Source organism: Strigops habroptila, chromosome 5, assembly GCF_004027225.2.
Source record: "Strigops habroptila isolate Jane chromosome 5, bStrHab1.2.pri, whole genome shotgun sequence".
Lineage (NCBI taxonomy): Eukaryota > Metazoa > Chordata > Aves > Psittaciformes > Psittacidae > Strigops > Strigops habroptila.
In genome coordinates this window covers 76920103-76941343 of record NC_044281.2, presented here as the reverse complement: position 1 = coordinate 76941343, position 21241 = coordinate 76920103, and the positions used below count along the sequence as shown (strand labels likewise).

General features: G+C 38.4%; 1 protein-coding gene across 1 annotated transcript in view; it reads right to left on the bottom strand.

Annotated features, from left to right (window-relative positions):
* The window catches only part of INPP5F (inositol polyphosphate-5-phosphatase F), a 45561-nt gene that overhangs the window by 9652 nt on the left and 14668 nt on the right, over positions 1-21241 (bottom strand). The window contains exons 3-13 of the mRNA XM_030485771.1: positions 14009-14145; positions 13573-13701; positions 12687-12854; positions 12283-12339; positions 10519-10717; positions 8076-8255; positions 5800-5867; positions 5239-5363; positions 4000-4077; positions 3132-3252; positions 897-1025 (exon numbers count right to left, since the gene is read on the bottom strand). Coding sequence (XP_030341631.1) covers positions 897-1025; positions 3132-3252; positions 4000-4077; positions 5239-5363; positions 5800-5867; positions 8076-8255; positions 10519-10717; positions 12283-12339; positions 12687-12854; positions 13573-13701; positions 14009-14145 — 1391 coding nt within the window. The remainder of the gene's footprint in view (positions 1-896; positions 1026-3131; positions 3253-3999; positions 4078-5238; positions 5364-5799; positions 5868-8075; positions 8256-10518; positions 10718-12282; positions 12340-12686; positions 12855-13572; positions 13702-14008; positions 14146-21241) is intronic.

Here is a 21241-nt window from a genome sequence, read left to right as displayed (position 1 = left end):
AACTATTCTATGATTCTGGTTTTTTATTACATTTTCTTTTAAATATTAATGTATTAGACTAATCAAAGCTCAGTAGAAAGATTTAAAAAGATATTTAAATGTAAGCATTTCCACCGTAAAGGTTTTTCCAATGCCAAATATCAGGAACACTAAAAATTGTTCCATCAGTGACAATGCACACAGAAAGTAGCCCAAATTCTATGACTTCTCAAAGAGTTTCATGCCCAATTTCTGGTCTTGGTAGACAGACTGCACTACAGCTAATTAAGAAAAGTCTTTAGAATATGTAATTAATTAATATCACCCTACTACCCACATACCCTGATCTTCAGTCCCCCAGAATATTTAAGTACTGTAACTGCTTAGAAGTACTATAATCGTGCTTAAATTTAAACAGAAGTAATGCTTAATATTGGTCTTAATCTCTTACCTCATAGAATCATAGAATGGTTTGGGTTGGAAAGGACCTGAAGCTCATCTAGTTCCAACCCCCTGCCATGGGCAGGGACACCTCACACTAGACCATGTCACCCAAGGCTCTGTCCAACCTGGCCTTGAACCCTGCCAGGAATGGAGCACTTGCCACTTCTCTGGGCAACCTGTGCCAGTGCCTCACCACCCTTACAGTAAAGAACTTCTTCCTTATATCTAATCAGCTTCATATCTAGATGCAAAAAATACAGTCAGCACTGCCTGAACACCCAAGTCTTCTCCAATTCACATTGAGTGTGATACAAAATATTCCTCTATTAAAAAGTCTTATTCTCTCTAAGGCAAAGCCATGCAGAATATTTGGTTAACTTTGTTATATATACCAGAGTTCCTCACGGGACATAAAACCTGTACCATAAGATAACTACTCATCATCAGAACACATCACACTCTTCACCCCTTACCTTTAACGCTGCTGTGCCAGCGTACTGCCGGCTTATGGCATCCCCGTTGTTTGCCCATATTATCTGGTAGATTCTATTGCATTTTACTGGCAAAGGCTGTTCTGGTGGCATCACACCCAGTTTTTTGAGCTGGAATTTGACAGACACATTAATATAAGGTTCAAGATAAAAATCATTCTCGATAGCAGAGCTTGATAAAGACAGTGGAACACTGCCAAGCATTTCATTGTTAAAGTTTATATGATCTGAAAAAGAAACCCATTCTGCTAATTTGTCAGATTAATTGTTAGCAGTGAATCTCTAATTCATTGTTAAACATCATATCACTGGATGCAGTAATATATTAATTATGAATGTAGGAGTTAATCTCCAAAAAGGTTTGCTCAGGTAAAACAAGTTACTCTAAATTACTCAAGATAGGAAATGTTTCTATTCTCTCTATAGAGAGCTATCAAAAGAACAGACATCACAGAACTAATATGGATAAACAAGTTAATGTCTTCTATTGCAAAGGCATTTGTGACCTCAAAGGTTTGAAAAATAAAGAAATGGAATTTCTTTCCAGTTACAAGGAAAAGCACACTGGAATCTTTCGCTTCTAGACACTAAAGCAAATGTAGCGGCTCCACCTTCAAATTTACTCCTCTCCTAAAATAAGCCTTAAAACAATTTCATATGTTGTGTTTGTTACTAATGCTTGTGCAGTTTGGACAGTTAGTGTTTAACACTGATACCAATACTAATATTGTATTAGTAAGTAAGAGTAAGATATTTTACTTATAGTAGTAAGTAAACTTACTGTTATTAATAACTTACTACTTATAGTAGTAAGTAAGAGTAAGATATTTTACTTTTCCGAACAACCACTACTTAAGTTTTCCCAAGATAAGGCTCAGGTACAATACAAACTTTACCAATTTATAGTGTGTAAAAAGACTAAAGCAACACATATGTAACTGCAATGTAGTCACTAAACTGCCAGGATAACTTGAACTAAATCATAGGCAAACCTCAATTTACAGCCATACAAAAAACTCTTTGCAAGAGTAAGACAGAAGTTGATACAAGTCTCTTGATTGACTTTGAAAGCCCTATCAAGTTTCCAGCTGGGAGAAAACAAGTCTTGTGGTTCCAAGGAAGTACAAAGGTAAGGTACATGTGACCCTCAGTCTTCCACTTTATGTCGGTCACCTTCCAATGCTTCAGGCATTTCTCAGTTATGAATTGATTGTGAAGTACTTAAGCTATGAGAATGATGTAACGCATCACAAGATAATACTATAGCCATGATTACTGAAGTCCTCTTCACAACAATCTATGCAACTCTTGAACTCTTGGGGTTTATATATATAGAAATCCTATTCTAAAATAACCACCACAGAATTGCTGGTCCCACCCCTTGTCCCCATTACTCTTTCTATATCAGGAACTCAAAAGCAGATGACAAATAGGAACTGCCAGATACAGTGGTTGGAGCCATTCATTCTTCATCCTAATGAATGACCCACTTCACTCTTTATCCTTCACTCCAAGCATAGACAAGTTTGCTCATTTTGGGCTGGGCTGTAACCAAGGCTTCAAAGTTTCAGTTACAGTACTATTAAGTCTTCACAAGGGAAGATATCATCCCTGAGCTTCTATATCAAAAAATAAATGGAGGTAGAGTAAAGAGGAAGAAGACTAAAGGAAGGACTCTCAGTCTGCTTGGAAATGCCTTCTCTATACCGGGAAAGCTCTTCCAGAGTATAGTAGTCACAGCCATCTGGGATAACTACACCATGAGTTAACTACTCCTCTACACACAGAAAAGACAACTAATCTCCACTGCTGCACCACCTCAGAACAGCTAAAATAGCATCCCTCCCGCAGTTAGATTTTAGACCTTTAACATATTGTTTGGGCCAGGGATTTATTGGGGGTGGAATGATGGTGTTTGCTTTCAAACTTTGCATTACTGCATAACTTAAACTGACCAAATCGAAATAAGAATATTCTCTCCAAGATGTGGACAGCAGTCATTTCCTCTCTGAAACAGGAAGTTGGGCATCACTGGCTTAGAATGATTTCAAGTTTAGTCGTACATACTATTTCCAGTTTCTTAGCTCTCCAAGCAGTTTGCAAAGATCCTTTGCAGTGGAGGTTACTTTAGCATTTTCAAACACACAGATTTCCCTATGAATAACAATGAAGTTCTGAGGTACTCAGAACTTGAAAAAGTACATTAGTTATACATGCCTGCTGTTCCATGACCACTCTTGCAATAGCAGCCTGCACAACATTGGTACGATCCAGACAGTCCATGCAGTTAACTCGAAAAATTCCTTCCTGTTTACAAATCACACCAGCTTGGTCAACCCTTGCAACAGGAAAAAACAGAGCAAAAGCATACTGAGACACTTAAAATCCAGTGTAATTTCTCAGCTCCTACAAACAGCAGAAAACTTTACACATGGAGTACTATTTATAGTTGCACCCATCACCCCAGCCACACCCTACCCAATTAACTACTCTTGTTACCACCTATCCTCCTCTTTAGTCTATGTTAGATATCCAAAGTACATCCTACTGGGGCCATAAACTTGATATATAATCAGATGCTGAATTCAATTCATACATATATAATATGAGCTTTCAAGAGATAAAGCATTTAATTTCAAAAACATAGAAGCCAACAATAATGCCAGCAACATCTCACCCACAAAATACATTGAACAATATCAGTAATTGAAGACTGCGGCTATATTCACTACCAAAATGCATGAACTTTAATCATCACAAACTAAAGGTCAAACATGCCTATGCTTATCAATAGCAAGGTTGGCCTTCTAAGGGTTTGTGGGTCAAATACAAAGTGTTTTGTGCTAAATATAAGAAACCCTAAAAGTGTTAAATGCAGTAACCTTCTGGCAGAATGCAGCATCTGAAAATTTTTGCTGTTACTTGTGTAGAACACCACTGCTTCAGACCACAGAAACTCTGACACTGGCTGGGCATCAAGAGAGGAATATAAAACATACCAGTTATGACAAAAATCAAGGCCTCTGAATACGTACTGGTTTAATACATATATTTCATACTAGTCTAAAACCAGTTAAGTACCTACCAGCACCACTTCATGTCAAGAATAATATCGTGAATGGCATCAGTCAGTGTTTGAACGTTTTCAAACTTCATTCCTCGGCTAAAACACAGAATTCCACAGAAGTTAGTTTGGACTAGAGCAGTGATTTTTCCTTACTTATATTACTTGTAATGTTAACAAAGATAGTGTTTTGGCTAAGTGGGAGAGACAGGACGCTCTCTCCTGCAATAAACTTTAAATAGCAGCCAATATTCTGGACTGTTTTAAATCACAATTCAATATCTAAATCAAGGGAAGAGAATAAGATGTTTAAACTCCCAAGAATTTGCATTCTTGAATGCTGCTTCCATAAGGAAGACAGAGTGCACAGCTCTTCAGGCATGTGCAACATTCTGTTCTCATTTCAGGCACAATCTCAACAAAACTAACCACTATAGATTTGAAACAGGGACGGCCTGCCCTGAAGTTGGTGCTGCCCTGCCCTGCGTTACCACCAATTCTACAGAAAAATCACCTACAGACATAATATTCCCTCCTCTCCCCACCCCACCAGGGGGTTTTCAGTATTGTTCTTGATTCACTCATGCACGCAGTGCAAAAAGAAACAGTCCTGGTCACTACAGCAGTTCTTAGGAGAAAAGCAAACAAACAAAAATGAAAGCTTATTTAAACAAAAGTATCAAATCAATTCAGGATGTCAACAGTCATCTAGAAAAACCATCTCAAAGGCCATCACTATTTTGAGGGGCTTTTTGCTTTTCCCTTTCCCTCTCAGACAATATCTACTAATGACATACTTTTTCGGTCAGTAATGCTTTCCCAGGCCAGATGCAATCCCTAGATTAAGTCAGGAAATGAAGATTAAAAGAGTTTTTAGACCCCATATTAGTACACAAATGCAGCCTGCTTGAGGGAAGCATGAGAAATACATGCCTGTGTGACGGATCACATGCTTGGGCATGTGAACACTGCATGAGACCATGCTAACATCAGAGTGGAGATATTAAAATAGCAGCTATTTCTAATAGATTAAAGTCAAATTCAATGTATGTTATAACAGAAAAACAGCATCAGGGTCCTGAAAGAACCCAAACTTGAACTTTTATAGTGCTTTAGTTTACCAAATATATTTTGTCCTATTTGAAAGCATTTCATGCAAAAATTAGAAATCATAATAATAATGATGTTTCCCCTCCCTTTTACTCTTCTTTCATGCTAATAAAAAAAGATGCAAAGTGACATTTTTAAAAGGTTTCTTACCAGTGCTCATGGAAGTCAAACGAAACATAAGTCAGATTTGCATTGTTGTACAGAAGAACCTGTTTAAGGTAAGCATCTCCAATGATCTTTTCTCTGCCCGTCTGATCCACCAGATTAATAATAACCTGTTCAGAAGTTTAATAATTAAACACTTGTCATCTGCTACAAGACTTGCTTAGATACATACCATGGCATAACAAATAGCTCAAGAGTTAAAAGGTTTGTAAGCAATCTTACTGAAGTCACAATCGTTGCTAGGTCATACCCAAGATCGAATAAGCTCCAACAGCTACCTGCCTACCTGAATTTTCCTGCAGAGAAGCTATGAATTCACAAGACAAGTACACAAAGTTGGTCTTACATTTCTGTAAGTTATTGCTGGTTTTAGCAGTTACTTACAAGGATACTTGAAAGACTATTAAAATTCAATTTATGTAGCAATCTTCCCATGTCAACAGCTTCTAAACTGTAACACATCAGCAACAGGAATAACAAACTAAAACCACAAACTTTGATCCCTTGCATTTCCATAAGATGACTATTTTATCATGTAGCACTCACCTGCTTCTTGTAATTTTTCAGCTGTTCTTCAAAATGTGCACGAAAACAAGACACTGTCTCATTTTCACCTACAAGGCAGAGAGAAGTGTTAGAAACAGCCTGCTCAGCAACAAGTCCTCTTAGAGGTATTAAATCATGCCTAAATCTATACTCTAAAAAACCCAAGATAACTTCACTTAAAGTATGTAGACACACAACATAACCCATTGTACAGAAATACTTTTAAAGGTCTTTCATCGATTTGCTCAACTTCAACATTGTTACTTTACTACATTAGTGTGCAGGAAACACCATTCTTAAATTTCCTTTATTTTTGGGGTTTTGTGCAGATAGGACAAAGAATTAACTTTTAATAAACCTGTTTAATCCTTCTACATATGCACCACATGCCCACATAAGCATCTCTTCCAAAAGACGACTGCTTATATTTGTTTTACATCTTTTGACAAAGCAAAGTGAAGTACAAGTTTGCAATTTGCAGAGGGGGATATGCGGGGCAGGCGATAATGCTGGAAGTATTATTCACTTCTCCTAGAGAACAAAACTACTTGTAACTAAAACAAAAAAATGCTACTCAGTTGATTTGAGGCATCACTGATTCCTCAAAGTCTCAATTCCTGCCTATAAATCTACCAAATTAAATGCAACTCCTCAATATTTTGTGAAACTACTCCTATTAGAAAACAATAATAATAAAAAAAAAGATGGTCAAAAAGAACTGCTCAGCTCTAGAAACAGCTGTCACGGCACAAGCCTTCAGTTGGAACTCATCAAGTGTTGCTTCCAAATATCACAGCAGGGGGGTGGGAACTGGCAAGTATTTTTATTTCCCTCACTTTGCTTTTATTTAACATTTCCATTTCTATGACGTGGCAAAGAGGCATTCCTCTCCAGTCATCTCCAGGATATTTGGTATAAATAGAAACTCAAATCTGTTGATACATCTTCCTTAAGTTTGTAATGACAGTAACTGCTTGCCAACTCCTGTGCTTAGCCCAAGTTCCTAAGCAAGCTGGAAGGCACATTTTACTACTCTTACCAAGACACAGGAAAAACAGTCCTTTAACTTTCCAACATTGCAGCCCCCTCTGAAGAGCAGACTTTTTTAATTTCAGCCCTACGAATAGTCTTCAATGGCAGAAGACCAGACCTGCTAGTGCTAGAGGAGAAAGTAAAGCCAACACACAAGTTGGACTTACAGAAATACGTATGTATGATTCTAGGATGTTGATCAACCCAATCCAGTGGGAGATCATAAGCATACTAAATTACTTTCAAGAAAAGTTTCTGCTTTACAATGCTAAACCTAAAGAAGATTCTGTTGACCTCTATCTTCTAAGGAAGTTCAGGCTGTGAATGCCTAGTTCATACAAGCATCCATTTATGCCACAGTCTCATAAATATTCGTACATGTTTTGGCTTTTCCATTATCTTTAAGTGGAAAAAAGGAAGCAATTTAGATCTGACAAACCCACTAGATAGTACTTAATTCCAGAGAAGACAAAAGCATGTGAAAAACCAATATCAAAGCCAGCCTTTGATGCCAATGACTGCTAACACGTTTATGCAGCAGAGGCACACAGACTCTGATGAGGGGCACTTATATTGGCAGCTTCTGGGTCAAGCAACTAAAGGTCTTTCAACTTGATTTTCACTTTGTTTCTTAAATATCCAATATAAAAAATCCTGGTATATTTGATGTGATTTCTTCAGGTTGCAGGAGGTATGTGCAAAATGATGGCACATTCCCATGAGTACTGGAACAACAGGGAACAATTTCAAAAGTCAATGGCAGTGAAGGCAAAGACCTCCTAAAGTGAAGTACTAGACGAGAAAACTTTAAGACGACAAAACTGGTGTTAAAGAAATATCTATGTTTTCCCACAGTGAAATAGCAGTTCCTAATGCAGAAGGAACCTCAGTATAAGTTCACTTTGTGGACAAAGATATTTGTAAGACATCAGTGTCTATGGAAGTTTCAAGAGAAGACTAAATTGTCTCCCTTCCCAACCCAGAAAGCACTACAACAAAGAAGACTAGACATAAACCAGGCTCTTCATTAAATATTGATATTCAAGACCTGTTGAAATTTACAACGGACAAGAAGTCAGAGTTCTGCATAATTGCAATTAGAGTAGGAGTTAAGTGGAGTCAAGTCATTACTGTTACTCCTGGCTTCTAGAAAGTGCCACTAAAAGGCTAGTGGTAAAACAACGCTCCAATGAGCCTATTTCTAAGCGAACTCTGATCTTTAGGTACTCCACTCAAATACTTACTCTTGTCCAGCCGGGGCCGTGGGTTATATCTATATCCAACTTGGCTCCAAAAAACAGGCACAGAGCCTCTTGTTTGTATAAACGAAAGAGTATGATTATGAACATGAATCAGTTGCTCCGTCTCAACATAATTTGCCACATTTCCATTTTTATCAACCCCTCTTCGCTTATACCGCATTCCTAGGAGGAATGAGAATGATCAATTCATCTTAAAGTATTAAACATTAATAACTTTTGTTACCATTTCTGGTAACAGATGACAGTTCTAGACAAAATCTACAATTTATGGTAAGAGTTACTCCTATCCAAGACTAATCCCCAAAAGTTAAGTTGCCTAGATGGATAAAGTTTATTTACTGATATACTATGAGCAGCAGAAAGTAAGTTGACAGGGCAAGGCAATCTACTGGCACTATAGAGTCACAAACACATTTAGTCCACCCTAAAGGAAACATTACTTCCTGTTCTGTCAAGTTTAGCAGTAAGTTTTACTTTAGGTTCATGGAAAATATCAAGCACTAAAGGCCACTTTTACTAACAGATGTTCTACTTCTCACAATAGGAGATCCCACAAGCAGCCCAAGACAACTTGTATGTTCCACAAAACAGAGGACTTCCCCACCTTGTTTTAACCTGTATAACTAATCCTGCAAATTAAGAACAGATACTGCTCTTCCAAATACACAGTTTTTGCCTAGCCGTCTCTGATCTGATCATTAAGCAGAACAGTTAAGTCTTTGCATTTCCTTTACTCAAGGAAGAGTACATCACTATTTCAGAAAGGATGCAGGTGGTAGCAAGGGATGAGGAAGGAGTAAATAAAACGGGTTGGAGAAAGATTCAAGGCCATGGCTTCCACAGAATTGGAACAACTCTGTTCCAAGTCCTGAAGTAGCACCTGAACCCCAACAGCACTAGCTAAGGACTGTGGGAGAGAAGGGAAGAGGTTAGAAACAGGGAAGCAAAAGGAATGAAAAATACCTATCATTGGGACCTTTATAGGCTTACAAAATGTCAAAGCAGTATTACAGCATTTAACCAGCAGAGGCTTTTAAACTAAGGCATCAGACACCCTTTACTGATGTCCTGCCACCAATAATGGTTCTTCAGTGGGAACTGAATCTAAGGCATCCAAGTGAGCTGTGGTACAAGGCAAGTACCATATCAGGGTAAGCTCACCAGTTTATTTATTCTTGGGTCTTTTTTGACATGTTAAAAACATGACCATGAAGGAAAGGAGTTGGAAACGGTGGAGAGTATTTTTTTTAAATCTGATAGACTGAAAAGGCTTAGAGTTAACAGAGCCTATGTCGTGGTTTGAGCCCAGCCGGTAACTCAGAACCACACAGCCGCTCGCTCACTCCCCCCCCCCCCCCCTTCTTCCTCCCCCCGCTCCCGGAGGGATGGGGAGGAGAATGGGAAGAATGTAACTCCCACGGGTTGAGATAAGAGCAGTCCCGCAACTAAGGTATAACACAAAACCACTACTGCTACCACCAATGACAATAACGATTAGTGAAATAACAAGGGGAGAGGATACAATTGCTCACCACCCGCCGACCGATACCCAGCCCGACCCGAGCAGTGATCTGGGCCTTCCGGGTAACTCCCCCTGGTTTATATACTGGGCATGACGTGCTGTGGTATGGAATACCCCTTTGGCTAGTTTGGGTCAGGTGTCCTGTCTCTGCTTCCTCCCGGCTTCCCCTCCTCCCTGGCAAAGCATGAGACTGAGAAAGTCCTTGGTTGGAATAAACATTACTTAGCAACAACTAAAAACATCGGTGTTATCAGCGTTGTTCCCAGGCTGAAAGTTAAAAAACACAGCACTGCACCACCTACTAAGCAGGAGAAAAAATGACTGCTATAGCTGAACCCAGGACAGCCTACTAAATTGTACAATTTAGTCTTACTTTCTGTGCTCCTAAGGATAGGAAATAACTTGTTTGCCCTGCTTCTACTAGTACTGGTTCTTATTTCACACCTTAGACATACATAAACATCTCTTGGGACACAGGTACTCACACACACATGCTTTTTCAAGTCTCTACTGAGCTGCTGCCATAGCCCACAAAGGAAGACCTAGAAAATTTAACCCCTCCCTGCCCCCGGCCTACTGAAATCATCAGGACTGTACGCAAGGTCCTAATCAAGGTGTTCTTTGCAAAGACAGAACTTTATCTCAGAACTGTGACTTCCAAAGATGCATTCAGTGCTCCAGAGACTAGTGAACCTCACTTAGTAACTGCTCTAAGTAATAGCTGTGTAGTGCTATATGCACTACAGCCTTTTCTTTTCCTACTATGAGCAGGAAAGGCTGTAGACATATTTTGTTAACAGCTGACTATCTGCTGAATAGCACAGTATTCTGTCAAGTTTTATCCTTTGCATCCCTCTCCAGCATTCAGGAACAATCCCAATACCTTGAACTATGTTTGCCTACCAGCTCGGTGCCGACTCCGGCGTGAAATAAGTGCCACCAGAAATGTTGGATGAACATCATCTACACAAGTTGATTCCTGAAGAGGAGTTTCAGGACTGCTCTTATCATCATCAGAAGATTCACTGTAGTTTACTACAAGTTCTTCAATTTGCACAAATCCTTGTATGATGGGTATAATCCAGAAGTCCACTTCAGCATGCTGAAGGTTACAAAAAACATTTAAATTCCTGTTGGTTCTATATTACCTACAATTATTCTGCTGTTTCTCATGTTCATAAACTGTTGCTTTGCACACTTTTAATGTTTTAAGAAGCTTTTGCCATATCCTTGTCTTGTTTCTGTAAGAGGTATCAGCATTTTTCCTCCATTAGTCATAGAGCTTTAAGTCAGAGGGAAAAAAGAGGAAGCAACTTAAGATTCTTCTGTGGAGATAAAGCAAGCTGAATCGAGGCAAGACAAAAAGCCCTCCTCTACTCCCAGCTATCTAGGGACAGATGAAAACAATATTTAAACGATATTTAAAAGCTTATTTTCCAGTTTCCATAAAGGCAGTTTTCAATACAACTGTACATCTGATGTTTAAGCACATTAAAAGCTTAAGCAGTAACTTCTCATGTTAAAGACAAGGGTAGTCAGTTTACATACAACAGGAAATATAAGTAATTTCTTACCTAGTTTCTGCTTTAAGGTACTTTTACAACCTCTATGTGAACATACAGTATATTACATTTATATAGGTAGCTAAAAAAAGCGTAATGTTATTACCCCATTTTCAGCAAAACACATTAGCATAAGCTTTATATGGGCCAACTTAGTACTCAAGCCACCTGGTTCAGGGCTCTGCACATTAGTGCTTTGTCACCCTAAAACCTCAATTTCTTGAGCAGAATCAAGACCTGAATTCCCTTCTAATTCAAGGTTATCCCTTTATACCTTATAACATGAAAAATACAACTAGTTAAACTCCTGCATTATACACAACTTCTCACAGGGCGTCTAAGTTTACCCTGCTCTGACCACATAACCATTACAGTACGTAAAATTATTAATGAAAGAGATGCATGGCATAAGCTAAGATGCTTTCTATCTAAAAGAACCTAAGACTTGGCCTAAAGTGGCAAATAGTAGTTATTAACTCAGTCCTTTCTCTACAAGGTTAATTTAAAATGAAGTGAGACCATATCCTGAAGAAAAAGAGTGGTTGTTCTGTTTCTTTATGTGCTCATTAACCAGGCAAATGCTTTATCTGGATAGCTGTTCAGAAAAACTTGTTCTGCACTATTGTTACATTGATCTGCTGCTCTGTTCAAGGAGAAAAAATAGTATTCTTCACTGAGGAAGACAAAAATTCTTGTCTCAAGAAAACTTTGGAATTCAGTTTCTTTCTTTTCTGAAGAAATCATCATCTCCTCCTCCATACCAAGTTCAGTTCTGTCCAGGGATAGTCCATTTCACAGATGAATACATCTTAAGTATTCAGAAATCAGCACAAACATATCACACCAAGTTATTCTGCATTGCTTTATTGTACTAAAATGTTTAATTCAGTCAATGTTCATTCATTAGCAACTAGAGGGCTGCTGGAAGGCTGGCTGGGGGAACAAGGTAATGCCAGCTACTCAGCTTCAGAAGGCAGCGCCCTGATCCTGACCTGTCTGCCAAGAAGGTTTGTAAGTAAACTTCCGTGAAGCCTTAAGTAAACAGTTCAACTAAAACTAAATAAAGGTTCTCATCATACACATTACTGTTTGGAATACGACTCACATCAATGGTGATGAGATCTTCGATCATGTGCTTGTTCCAAAAGAATCTGTCATCAACCTGTTTAAAGCAAAAAGGGCAGATTTTGCAATATGTTCAGTAAGGTTTGGCAATATATTTGGTAAAGACGCCAGTGTTATTTACTACAACTGTACATACAAGTCTAGTGTTCACTACATTTGAACATAACAGCTCAGTTCAAGACATGCTGCTGGAGGCTTTTGTTCCATTTCCTTGCACTGAAGCGGGTTACAGGGTAAGATCTTCAGTTGCTGTAAATTATACCAGCAGAGAATGTGACCAGTCAAGTTTGGACCACATACGTTACTGAACACCACATCTTCTAAAAGAAAGAAAATAACCAAAACAAGAAGACATCCATGTACCAAACCCAAACCATAACTTACTTTTCGCCACAGTGGTAAGTTGGTCTTCTCACATGCACTCTGCCTCTGCACAGAATTTGTTAGGTCATAGGTGAGGCTGTAGTAAAAGGAGTCTGAATCCATGAACATTTTGAACAACTCCTCCAATAATCTCTTCTCCAGCTTTTCTTTCTCTTTGCTTTCTTTAATCTGAGAGAAAAGTAACAGCTTTCTTTTATCTTTTGCTTTGAAAAAGACTCCAGTCACACTGCTAAATGTCATTTCAAGCCTTGTAGGACAAACGTTTTCCCACTGAGGACCAGGATCTTAGAATTCCCAGCAGAGATGAACACAAGGGATGGCATCCTCAGAAATAACACACTATTACTTTTAGCAGTTAAGGCATTCAAAGCACTCAAATTCAAACTTCTGAAGCTTACATTCAAGTATTAGGTTTTAATCTCAAGAGTTTAAGAAATACTGCATCTACCTGTTCTAATTGCAATAAATATTGTTTGGACTTTCTAATCCAAACCATTATTGTATTAAAAGCATTTTGATAAGATTGAATAGTGTTCTCTGAGGAACTGTGCACCAAATTTTGTCTCCAATTCTGTATTATAGGAGATGCTTATGCAGAGTGATTTTTATTGGTTTAGTATCCCACTAGAAGCTAATCCTGGTAAAATTTAAAAGTGCCTTAAAAAAAGCACTTTACTAGTAATTCTACCCAAATCATATAATTACAAAAGGAAAAAAAAAAAAATCATAAAGAATTTGGACTTCAAGACAGAGTAGCTGCACATTCTGCAGTTTTCCCACTATTTCTCTTTTTAGGTCTTAGTGCTCCATTTGATCATCCACCACAACCTTTGAATTATCAACTAAACATTTGGAAAAGAAACAATAGAACAGTAGAAAGCTTTACCTTCTTTTTATTTGGAGCTGACACATTTGATTTAATTTGAGTAAGAGTCTTCAGCAGAAACTTTGTGTCATCTGGGGACTGGGTAATCTTCTCTGGCTTGTTTATCCCAAAATGGTGCTTTTTACAAAGCTAAATAATGATATTGAATTAAAGCCAATACTTAAATAAATCTTTAAAATGTTCAAGGAAATGTTAATTAAAGTCTATAAAATAAGACTGTGATATCCACACTCCTAGGGCAGACACTCGGAAATACGGGGGGAACATTCAGATTTTCATCTTCAGTGTAATCAATAACATGGTATTTAAAAAGCATAGAGTGTTTAATATGCCTGCATATATCAAGTGATAAGAGCCATTTAACTATTATGTCTTGCATTTAAGTTTCACTGAAGCAGAAGGGGGAAAAATCAGAGTTCATGGAAGACAGTCATACCTCTAATTCCAGATCCTGAGGTTCTGTTTCAGAAAGTGGAATCACTGCAATCTTTGTTATTTTGCAAACCTCATGGTCTCCTGGAAGTTTGCCAATCAGTGCTTTCTGACGAATCAAAAGTAGCCACCATGGTAAATCTGGAAAAAAAGATTAGTAAATGCTTTGATTTGTCTTGTCAGGCATTTACTTTGATCCATCTGACAGAAGCTTCTCCCCAGTGTAAAACTCCTGCCAGGAACCATTTAACTAGAAAACTCCAGTGAATGATGATTGACTATTGCTATGTGTTGTTATGCATTGCAATAAAAATACACTAAAAATACTTATTCAGTCTGTAATATAAGAAGGAGATAAACTATTTCATAGACTTACTCATTGCAGGTAAAGCTAGCACTGCTTCACCTATAGCAGTTAGGCAATCCCTAGGATGATGCATACTCCCACCAATGTCACTAATGGCAGTACAATTGGAAAAGAACAGCTAGAACTCAACAGCTAAGACTTCCCCTTTGTACCTTCTGTTGTGTATAAAGCAGCAAACAAGACACACACAGGTAACGTCTGATCACAAGATTCACAAGTTAAAAAACCTGGTGAGCAAACACAGACTATATGATAAAGCAGCTCATGTATGTTTAAAGCTTCACAACATCATTCCTGAAGTATACACATTAAGTGGCAGGCTTTTCAAAGTCATAATACATGACACAATCTAATGTCATAAGTGTGGAAGCATATTTAAATCTGTCATAGCAGGCTTTTAATGCCTGTATATGATCTTAAGGTCCTTTCCAACCCTGACTGTTCTATGATTAATGAAGATATTGCTAACAGGTACTGGCACATACACATTCAGTCTGACACATTTGCAATTCTAGACTTCAACACTTTAAAGAGACAGGGGAACAGACCAACAGACATTCCCACTCATTGCTGAACAGTGTCTGGACATGAGCTTCCTAGATTTTAATCCCTTGGTTAGATCAGTAACATGCTGGGCTTTTATGAGTCAAAAGTTAAAGTTCTGTTAAGAGAGATGGAAAAGGCACAGAAAGTCTTAGAGACACACATATATACTAATTCTCCCAGCTGAGAAGCAACCGAGTTTAACTGAAGAGCTCATACACAGGCATTATATGCTGTAACAGACTTAAATAAGCTTCCACACTTATGACAGCAGGTTGTGTCATGTATTATGCCTTTGAATACAATATACAGCCTTTGAAGCGCCTATTTAGAGGCTTTATAGCAAATACATCTGTTTTCCTTGCGTGGTAAATTCTAAATGGTATTTTATCTTCTGAGTGCTTAAGAAAAAACCAGAATTAACTTGTTTGAAGCCACAGGACACCCAGAGTTGTTCTCTTTCCCAGAATTTCCAATATAGTTTCAAAAGATGATTAAAGCTCTAGCACAGTTGTAAGCATCTTTCCAAAAACTACAATTAAAAAAACATGTTGAAGGACTCAACCCAAATTTGACAAGATATGTATAAGCAGCAGTTTCTTCTACCTAAAGAAAATAAATAATCATTGCAAATAGACTACTGTGCAGTATGACACTCCTTTCTTTGATTCGATATTACTATCTTTAGAAAAGGGATGTGCTTATGTTGGGTACTAAGAAGTCTTTAAAAATTACAGATCCTCATAATTTCAAATGCGCTGTGAGAAGCAGAGGCTGCCCCCCATAAAGGGAGGAGGTGAAGGGGAATGAAGACATGCATCACTCATTTGATGTATGTGATCTTCTAAAGAGAGTGCTGCACTACTTCCTGAACACAGCATCAGAACTATTATCTCTCTAGGATCACAGAGACAAGTCAGGTTGGAACGGATCTCAGGATGTCACCTTGCTCAATCAGGGCCAGCTCTCACGTTGGACCAGGTTACTCAAAGCTGTGACATGAGTCTCCTAAACGCTGGTCAAAGGATAACAAATAAGGACAAGAGAGTGACAGCAAATGCCAGCAAGACAGGTATCCTTGCTGACAGGAGGAGCCGGAACAGCTTTTCTCTACACGTACAGGCAACAGGACTTGAAGAACACCCGCCTTTGCCTCCAGCATTCCACCTAGCAACTATGGGGATAAGGTGAAAAAAAGAAAAAGGAATCTGAGGAACACAGAGCAGATTCTATGCAACAGTGAGAAGAGCAACAAACAGGTAAGAAAAACCCTTTTAAAAGGGGAAATTGAAACTCTGCCAAAACCCGCAGCAACAGATGATTACTACTGTTTCATTGAAAACGAAGGTTTACCATATTGCTTTCCAGTAGGGAAAACCAAGTCTCTGGAAAGCCAGGGCAACCCAAGCTTAACAGAAAGGTGGTACAAGAGGGCATCCAGACAGCTATTCCTGTTGGGCTATTCCTAATCCTATCATTTCATCTCTTCCCACCTACAGAAGGTTAGCTACGCTACTTACTCCTACGAGGAGATCACCAGTGTATGTCAACAAACAAAACAGATACTCTCTTAAGAAAGGATACCATCCAGAGCTCCAGTCAAATAATCAATATGATTCTATTGCATTGAAAAGTATAATGTAAAGGCATTTTAATTCACTTTAGTGAAAACTGGCAAAGAAAAAGCCTCTGGCTACTCTTCAGTTTACCTCATACTAACAAACCCCGGTAGCAGTAAACAAGAACATAAGAGCTTAACACAGCCAAGTGAGTTCTGTAGCCTTTTATCCTTTTTAAAAATGAACTCAAAGTCATCTTGGTGTATGCTTCAAAACTTCATTTGTATTATAGCCAGAGCCACAGAACACTGAAGAAAACAGGAATTCCCCTGCGGATCAAAAGAGAACAGTCAGGAAGTAATTATGCAGATAAAGTATGCCCTAAAGTGAAAGCTTCAACAATAGTCATAGAAGCAGCATATTATAATTGCCAACAATATCGGAATAACTGAATCCCTAAACAAAGTGTGTGCTTCTGCAGTTAAAAAACCACACTAATTCCATAGAATAGCTTTAAAAAAGAAAATATTAGTTATTGTCTACTCAATGTGGGAGGTATGGTACGTACAGGAGACCAACGCTACAGCTTTATGTCATTCCAGAAGAGCACATGCTTTAAATCATCTCTTAAGACCTGATGTTCATTTTTAGTGTTTTATGAACTATGGTAGAACAGATGACAATGAATGATTTAAAGTACTATATCTAAAGTAAGTTATTCCCTCCCATTCCTCACTAAAACAGGAACCTAACTCCTCTTCTGCTTCAATACTGTCAGCGCACCACTGCTGTTTTTCTCTAACACTTCCCAAACAATCTAGGATTCAGCTTCCCCAAATGCTTTGGCAGTAGCTTTTCTTAAACTGTGATTAAGTTGACTATAAATGCTGCTTTTATTCCATGCTACCATTTTCTTATTTTTTGTTACTTAAGTAACTTAGAAATTAGTTGCATGCAAAAAGAATGTTTTGAGCTGTTGATTGGATGAAGGTTGAAATGGAGCAGTTACATCTCACTGAAGATATTTCAGATGCTGAACCACCACCCTTTGTTTCTATCAAGATTTAGAGGCATGCTAACAAAAAAAAACTTTCCTTTCCTGGGGATAGGGAAGGAGGAACTCCACTTCCCTTCTCTTTTCTGAGTCTAAGGAACCTTGCCAGCAGCATTTCATCTGGGTCTTAATTACCCAGCACTGGAAAAGCACACCAAATTGATACAAGTACAGATATTAAACTGCACAGCAGCGTGTTTTGACCAAAAAACAGAAAAAACACGTGGTGGCAATGAATGAGTTAAGTGGAAGTTGCTGGAACTGGTTAAGAAAACCAGCTTTGGTTATAGTTAGATATACAGTACTAACTCTGGGCATATGCTAGCCCTACAATGTTTGGTCAACTTGCTAAGTAGTCTCTGATCAACAGTGATTCAATTTCAAGCTACCAGAACCATTTTAGTGGATTTAAGTATCTACTTCTCATTTTAATAAAAAAATAAAACCACCTCTTTAGTTCTGTATTGGGATTTTGATGAACTGAAATTGAGTGGCCACACTTACATTTGTATGTACTTAAGTTAACTAAATTACAAAACAAAATTAACATTCTATTAAGGAGACACTGTTGATGCAAGAGATGTGCTTGCCTCTGTATGGGAAGATCATGCAGAGACAATTTTAACTGTGCATCTGTACCAAGAACATGTGCAGTGTTCTGTTTCAGTAACACAACTCCACAACACATCCTAAAATGCTTCTTATTCTAGTCCCATTTTTACTCCACATTCTCTTACAAGTCATCTTGGGATGAGCCAGAAAAAGGTAAGAGGCCATAACCTTACATTCTGATATTCAATTAAGGTTTTGTTGTTTAGGTTCCCTCCAACGCATCTTAATGTTTAAGAAAATTCAGTATTAAGGAAGAACCAGATTATATATTAACTAGATTTTAATCTCCAATATGAATGTACAGTTATGTCCAGATGTACAACTGACCTTCTCAAAGCAAAAATTCTTTAAAGAATTAAAAAATAAACCATGTGATATTGGCTGGCTGATTTCTATGAGACTGCTTCCCTGCCACAGCAGCTTTCCTACAAATTCTGCTCTACTAAGCCAGCAATACAACCAGCAAAATTAAAAGTAAATTAAATCCCATCCCTAGTTACAGCGATTTGGCAAGGGTAATTCAATGCAAAATTAAGGAGAGCCCAAGACTGACTACGGGACATTTCAAGGCCGTTTTAGGGCTACTCCAGCATTGCTGCATTGAGCAAATCTTTCAAGAACATATAAGGATCTATGCCCAAGACATTATAGTGCACCCGGGCTTAATGACAGCTTTATAGTGTACTGATAGCAACTTCAATACTTAAAAAGGTATTGAAAGTTTCTAACATTAGTCAGTATGTGCTAAGCATTTTTAAGACACACCAGTACTTCTTTCCAACAATAGCTAATAACAAGTTTCTGAGCAGGGCAAGCCCATACAAGACTCTAGTTAGCCAAAAGAGCTTAAGTTTTCTGATCCTTACAATCTGAGGGCAGGAGAGAAGAAATCAGAGCAACAGCTCTGTCTCAGATCATCTCTGGGGAAAAAAGCATTTCCCCAGCTTCTGCAGCACAGTTCTCTTACCAGGTCCGGAGATAATGGTCCAGCTATGTTAAATATTTATACAACTTCTGCTGATAAAGTTTCCAGGTGACAAAGATTGATAGAAGAATAAGTAATGAAGGCAGGTTTCTGTTACAGTGTGCTAGATGATTCAGCTAGAGGATTACATAAAACTACACTTGAATCTGATCAAGTGAGAGTTCATCAGAAACAACAGGTTTCAAGAGACCTTTGACAAACATCTCAGCCCTCTTGTTTTGACTGCAGCCCATTGGAGGACACTCATCATCTGTTAACAAATTCAAGGGAGCAGTAGTTCTCAGCAAAAGAGTAAGGATAAATAGTTCTCAGCAGAAGAGTAAGGATAAATAGCTGGAGACTGTATCTTCCTTCAGACATTTAATGGTAGAAAATAAATGTCTGTTTACAGGAGAGGTGCATCACTAAATATCAGGATACCTACAACAAGAAGGGTAGTCTATGAACAGTTTGTGATCATGTCACTTGAACAAGGCAGAGAGGAAGCAAAGTGCTTCCACCGGCCTAAGCAGCAATTGAATGGAGTGCTTGGCTGAGCAAAATTGATTCAGCAGCTCTATAGGACATGTGGAAAGACGACCAGGCTTATTACCTGACAATCTTAATTTACTTGACAACAGCAAGCTGGCACTCGTTGAAGTATCACACGCTGAGGAAAGTTTTAACTCAGCTTTCATAAGCAGAGGAAGCGTCTCACAGTAAGCACACATACAAGGATATTTGGTTGCCATAACATACTCGACCTTCCAGAAAGGATTTGATAAGGTCTTCCCCTTCAAAGGCTTTTATACTGGAGTCCCTAGAGAAAGGGGGGGGAGGCCACTGCGTAGCCAAGTGCTTGGGGTTTTGAAAAAAGGCAAAAAACCATGCTAAAAACAATCATTGAGCATTTTCCCACAGCAGAAATAAATCATTATTGGAGTTTAGCCATCATTCATCATGAACAATGCTGAACAGTACAGAGAACCTGGATGGGCAGAAGAGAGAGTGAGATCGCAGAGTCTGAACCACTTCACATCATCAGATCTGACAAAGGATGTCTGCATAGGTCTGCAGAATGAGCACAGACAAAAACATCCAGTGAAATTCAAAGAAGATGAAGTGATACAGCTGAAAGAGGACATGATTCTAAACTTTATGGAGAGATGGGTTCTCAACTAATACTCTCAGAAAAAAGACCTAGAGGTTACAGTAACTATGCAGCCAAGCATTTCCCAGAACTAGATCTGTCACAAGCTCATGCAGTGGTGTACCAGTCCCCGTTTTCCTTCCTCCCCTAATGCTAGTATGCCACTGCCATCTTGATTAATCTGTTTCTATTCAACAGACCAAACATCTGATCCATTTCAGCACTTAATCCATCCTGCTAACCTGGAACACACTTGAAACTTTACCTGTATTGATCATATTGCCAGGCACTACTTTAAATGCAGGGTCTAAGCATTCACAAAAAGAACAGCACACAGTAAGTGAAGCAGAGTTTATGGCTGGCTTTCCTACCTGTCTGCAAATGGATATCCAGAGCTCTACTGGCAAAAGAATCTTTATAGACAAAGCTGGTATACATCAAAATAGATATTTGCTATGGCTACAGGACGTTGTAGCTGACTAAAGTAAAAGAACACTGACCTTATTTTAAAGGAAAAGGTTACTAGAATCAGTTAGAGATATTAACATTAAATCACAATGCATTCTACTTCTGCTTTCACTTCATAGCTATGTCTTGCACCTAACTACAAATAAATGTAAGTGTTCCTTTTACTTTCAAATAGGCACTTGCCAAGAGAGTAATTATTCTTCAGGTTTTCACATAGCATTGAGAATTCAAGCCTTATATATGAAAACTTCCATCATTAGTTTTTGCACTGTACCATAGGAGAACAACAAAAATCTGCTTGAAAGGATTATTCAAAAAGGTGCAGGAGTTTCAAGCCTTCACATGGAGCCTCAGGTAGAACTTCAAACACAAATTTCTACTCTGTGAATGCAGCTCTCCAGATTACAGGCAGTGACAAACCAAAATACATACGCTGGAAAGTAGAGGGGATTTGCATCTGCAACTGTAACATAATCACTTCAACAAGTTCACATAGTTGGGGAATACTCCTCCATTGCAA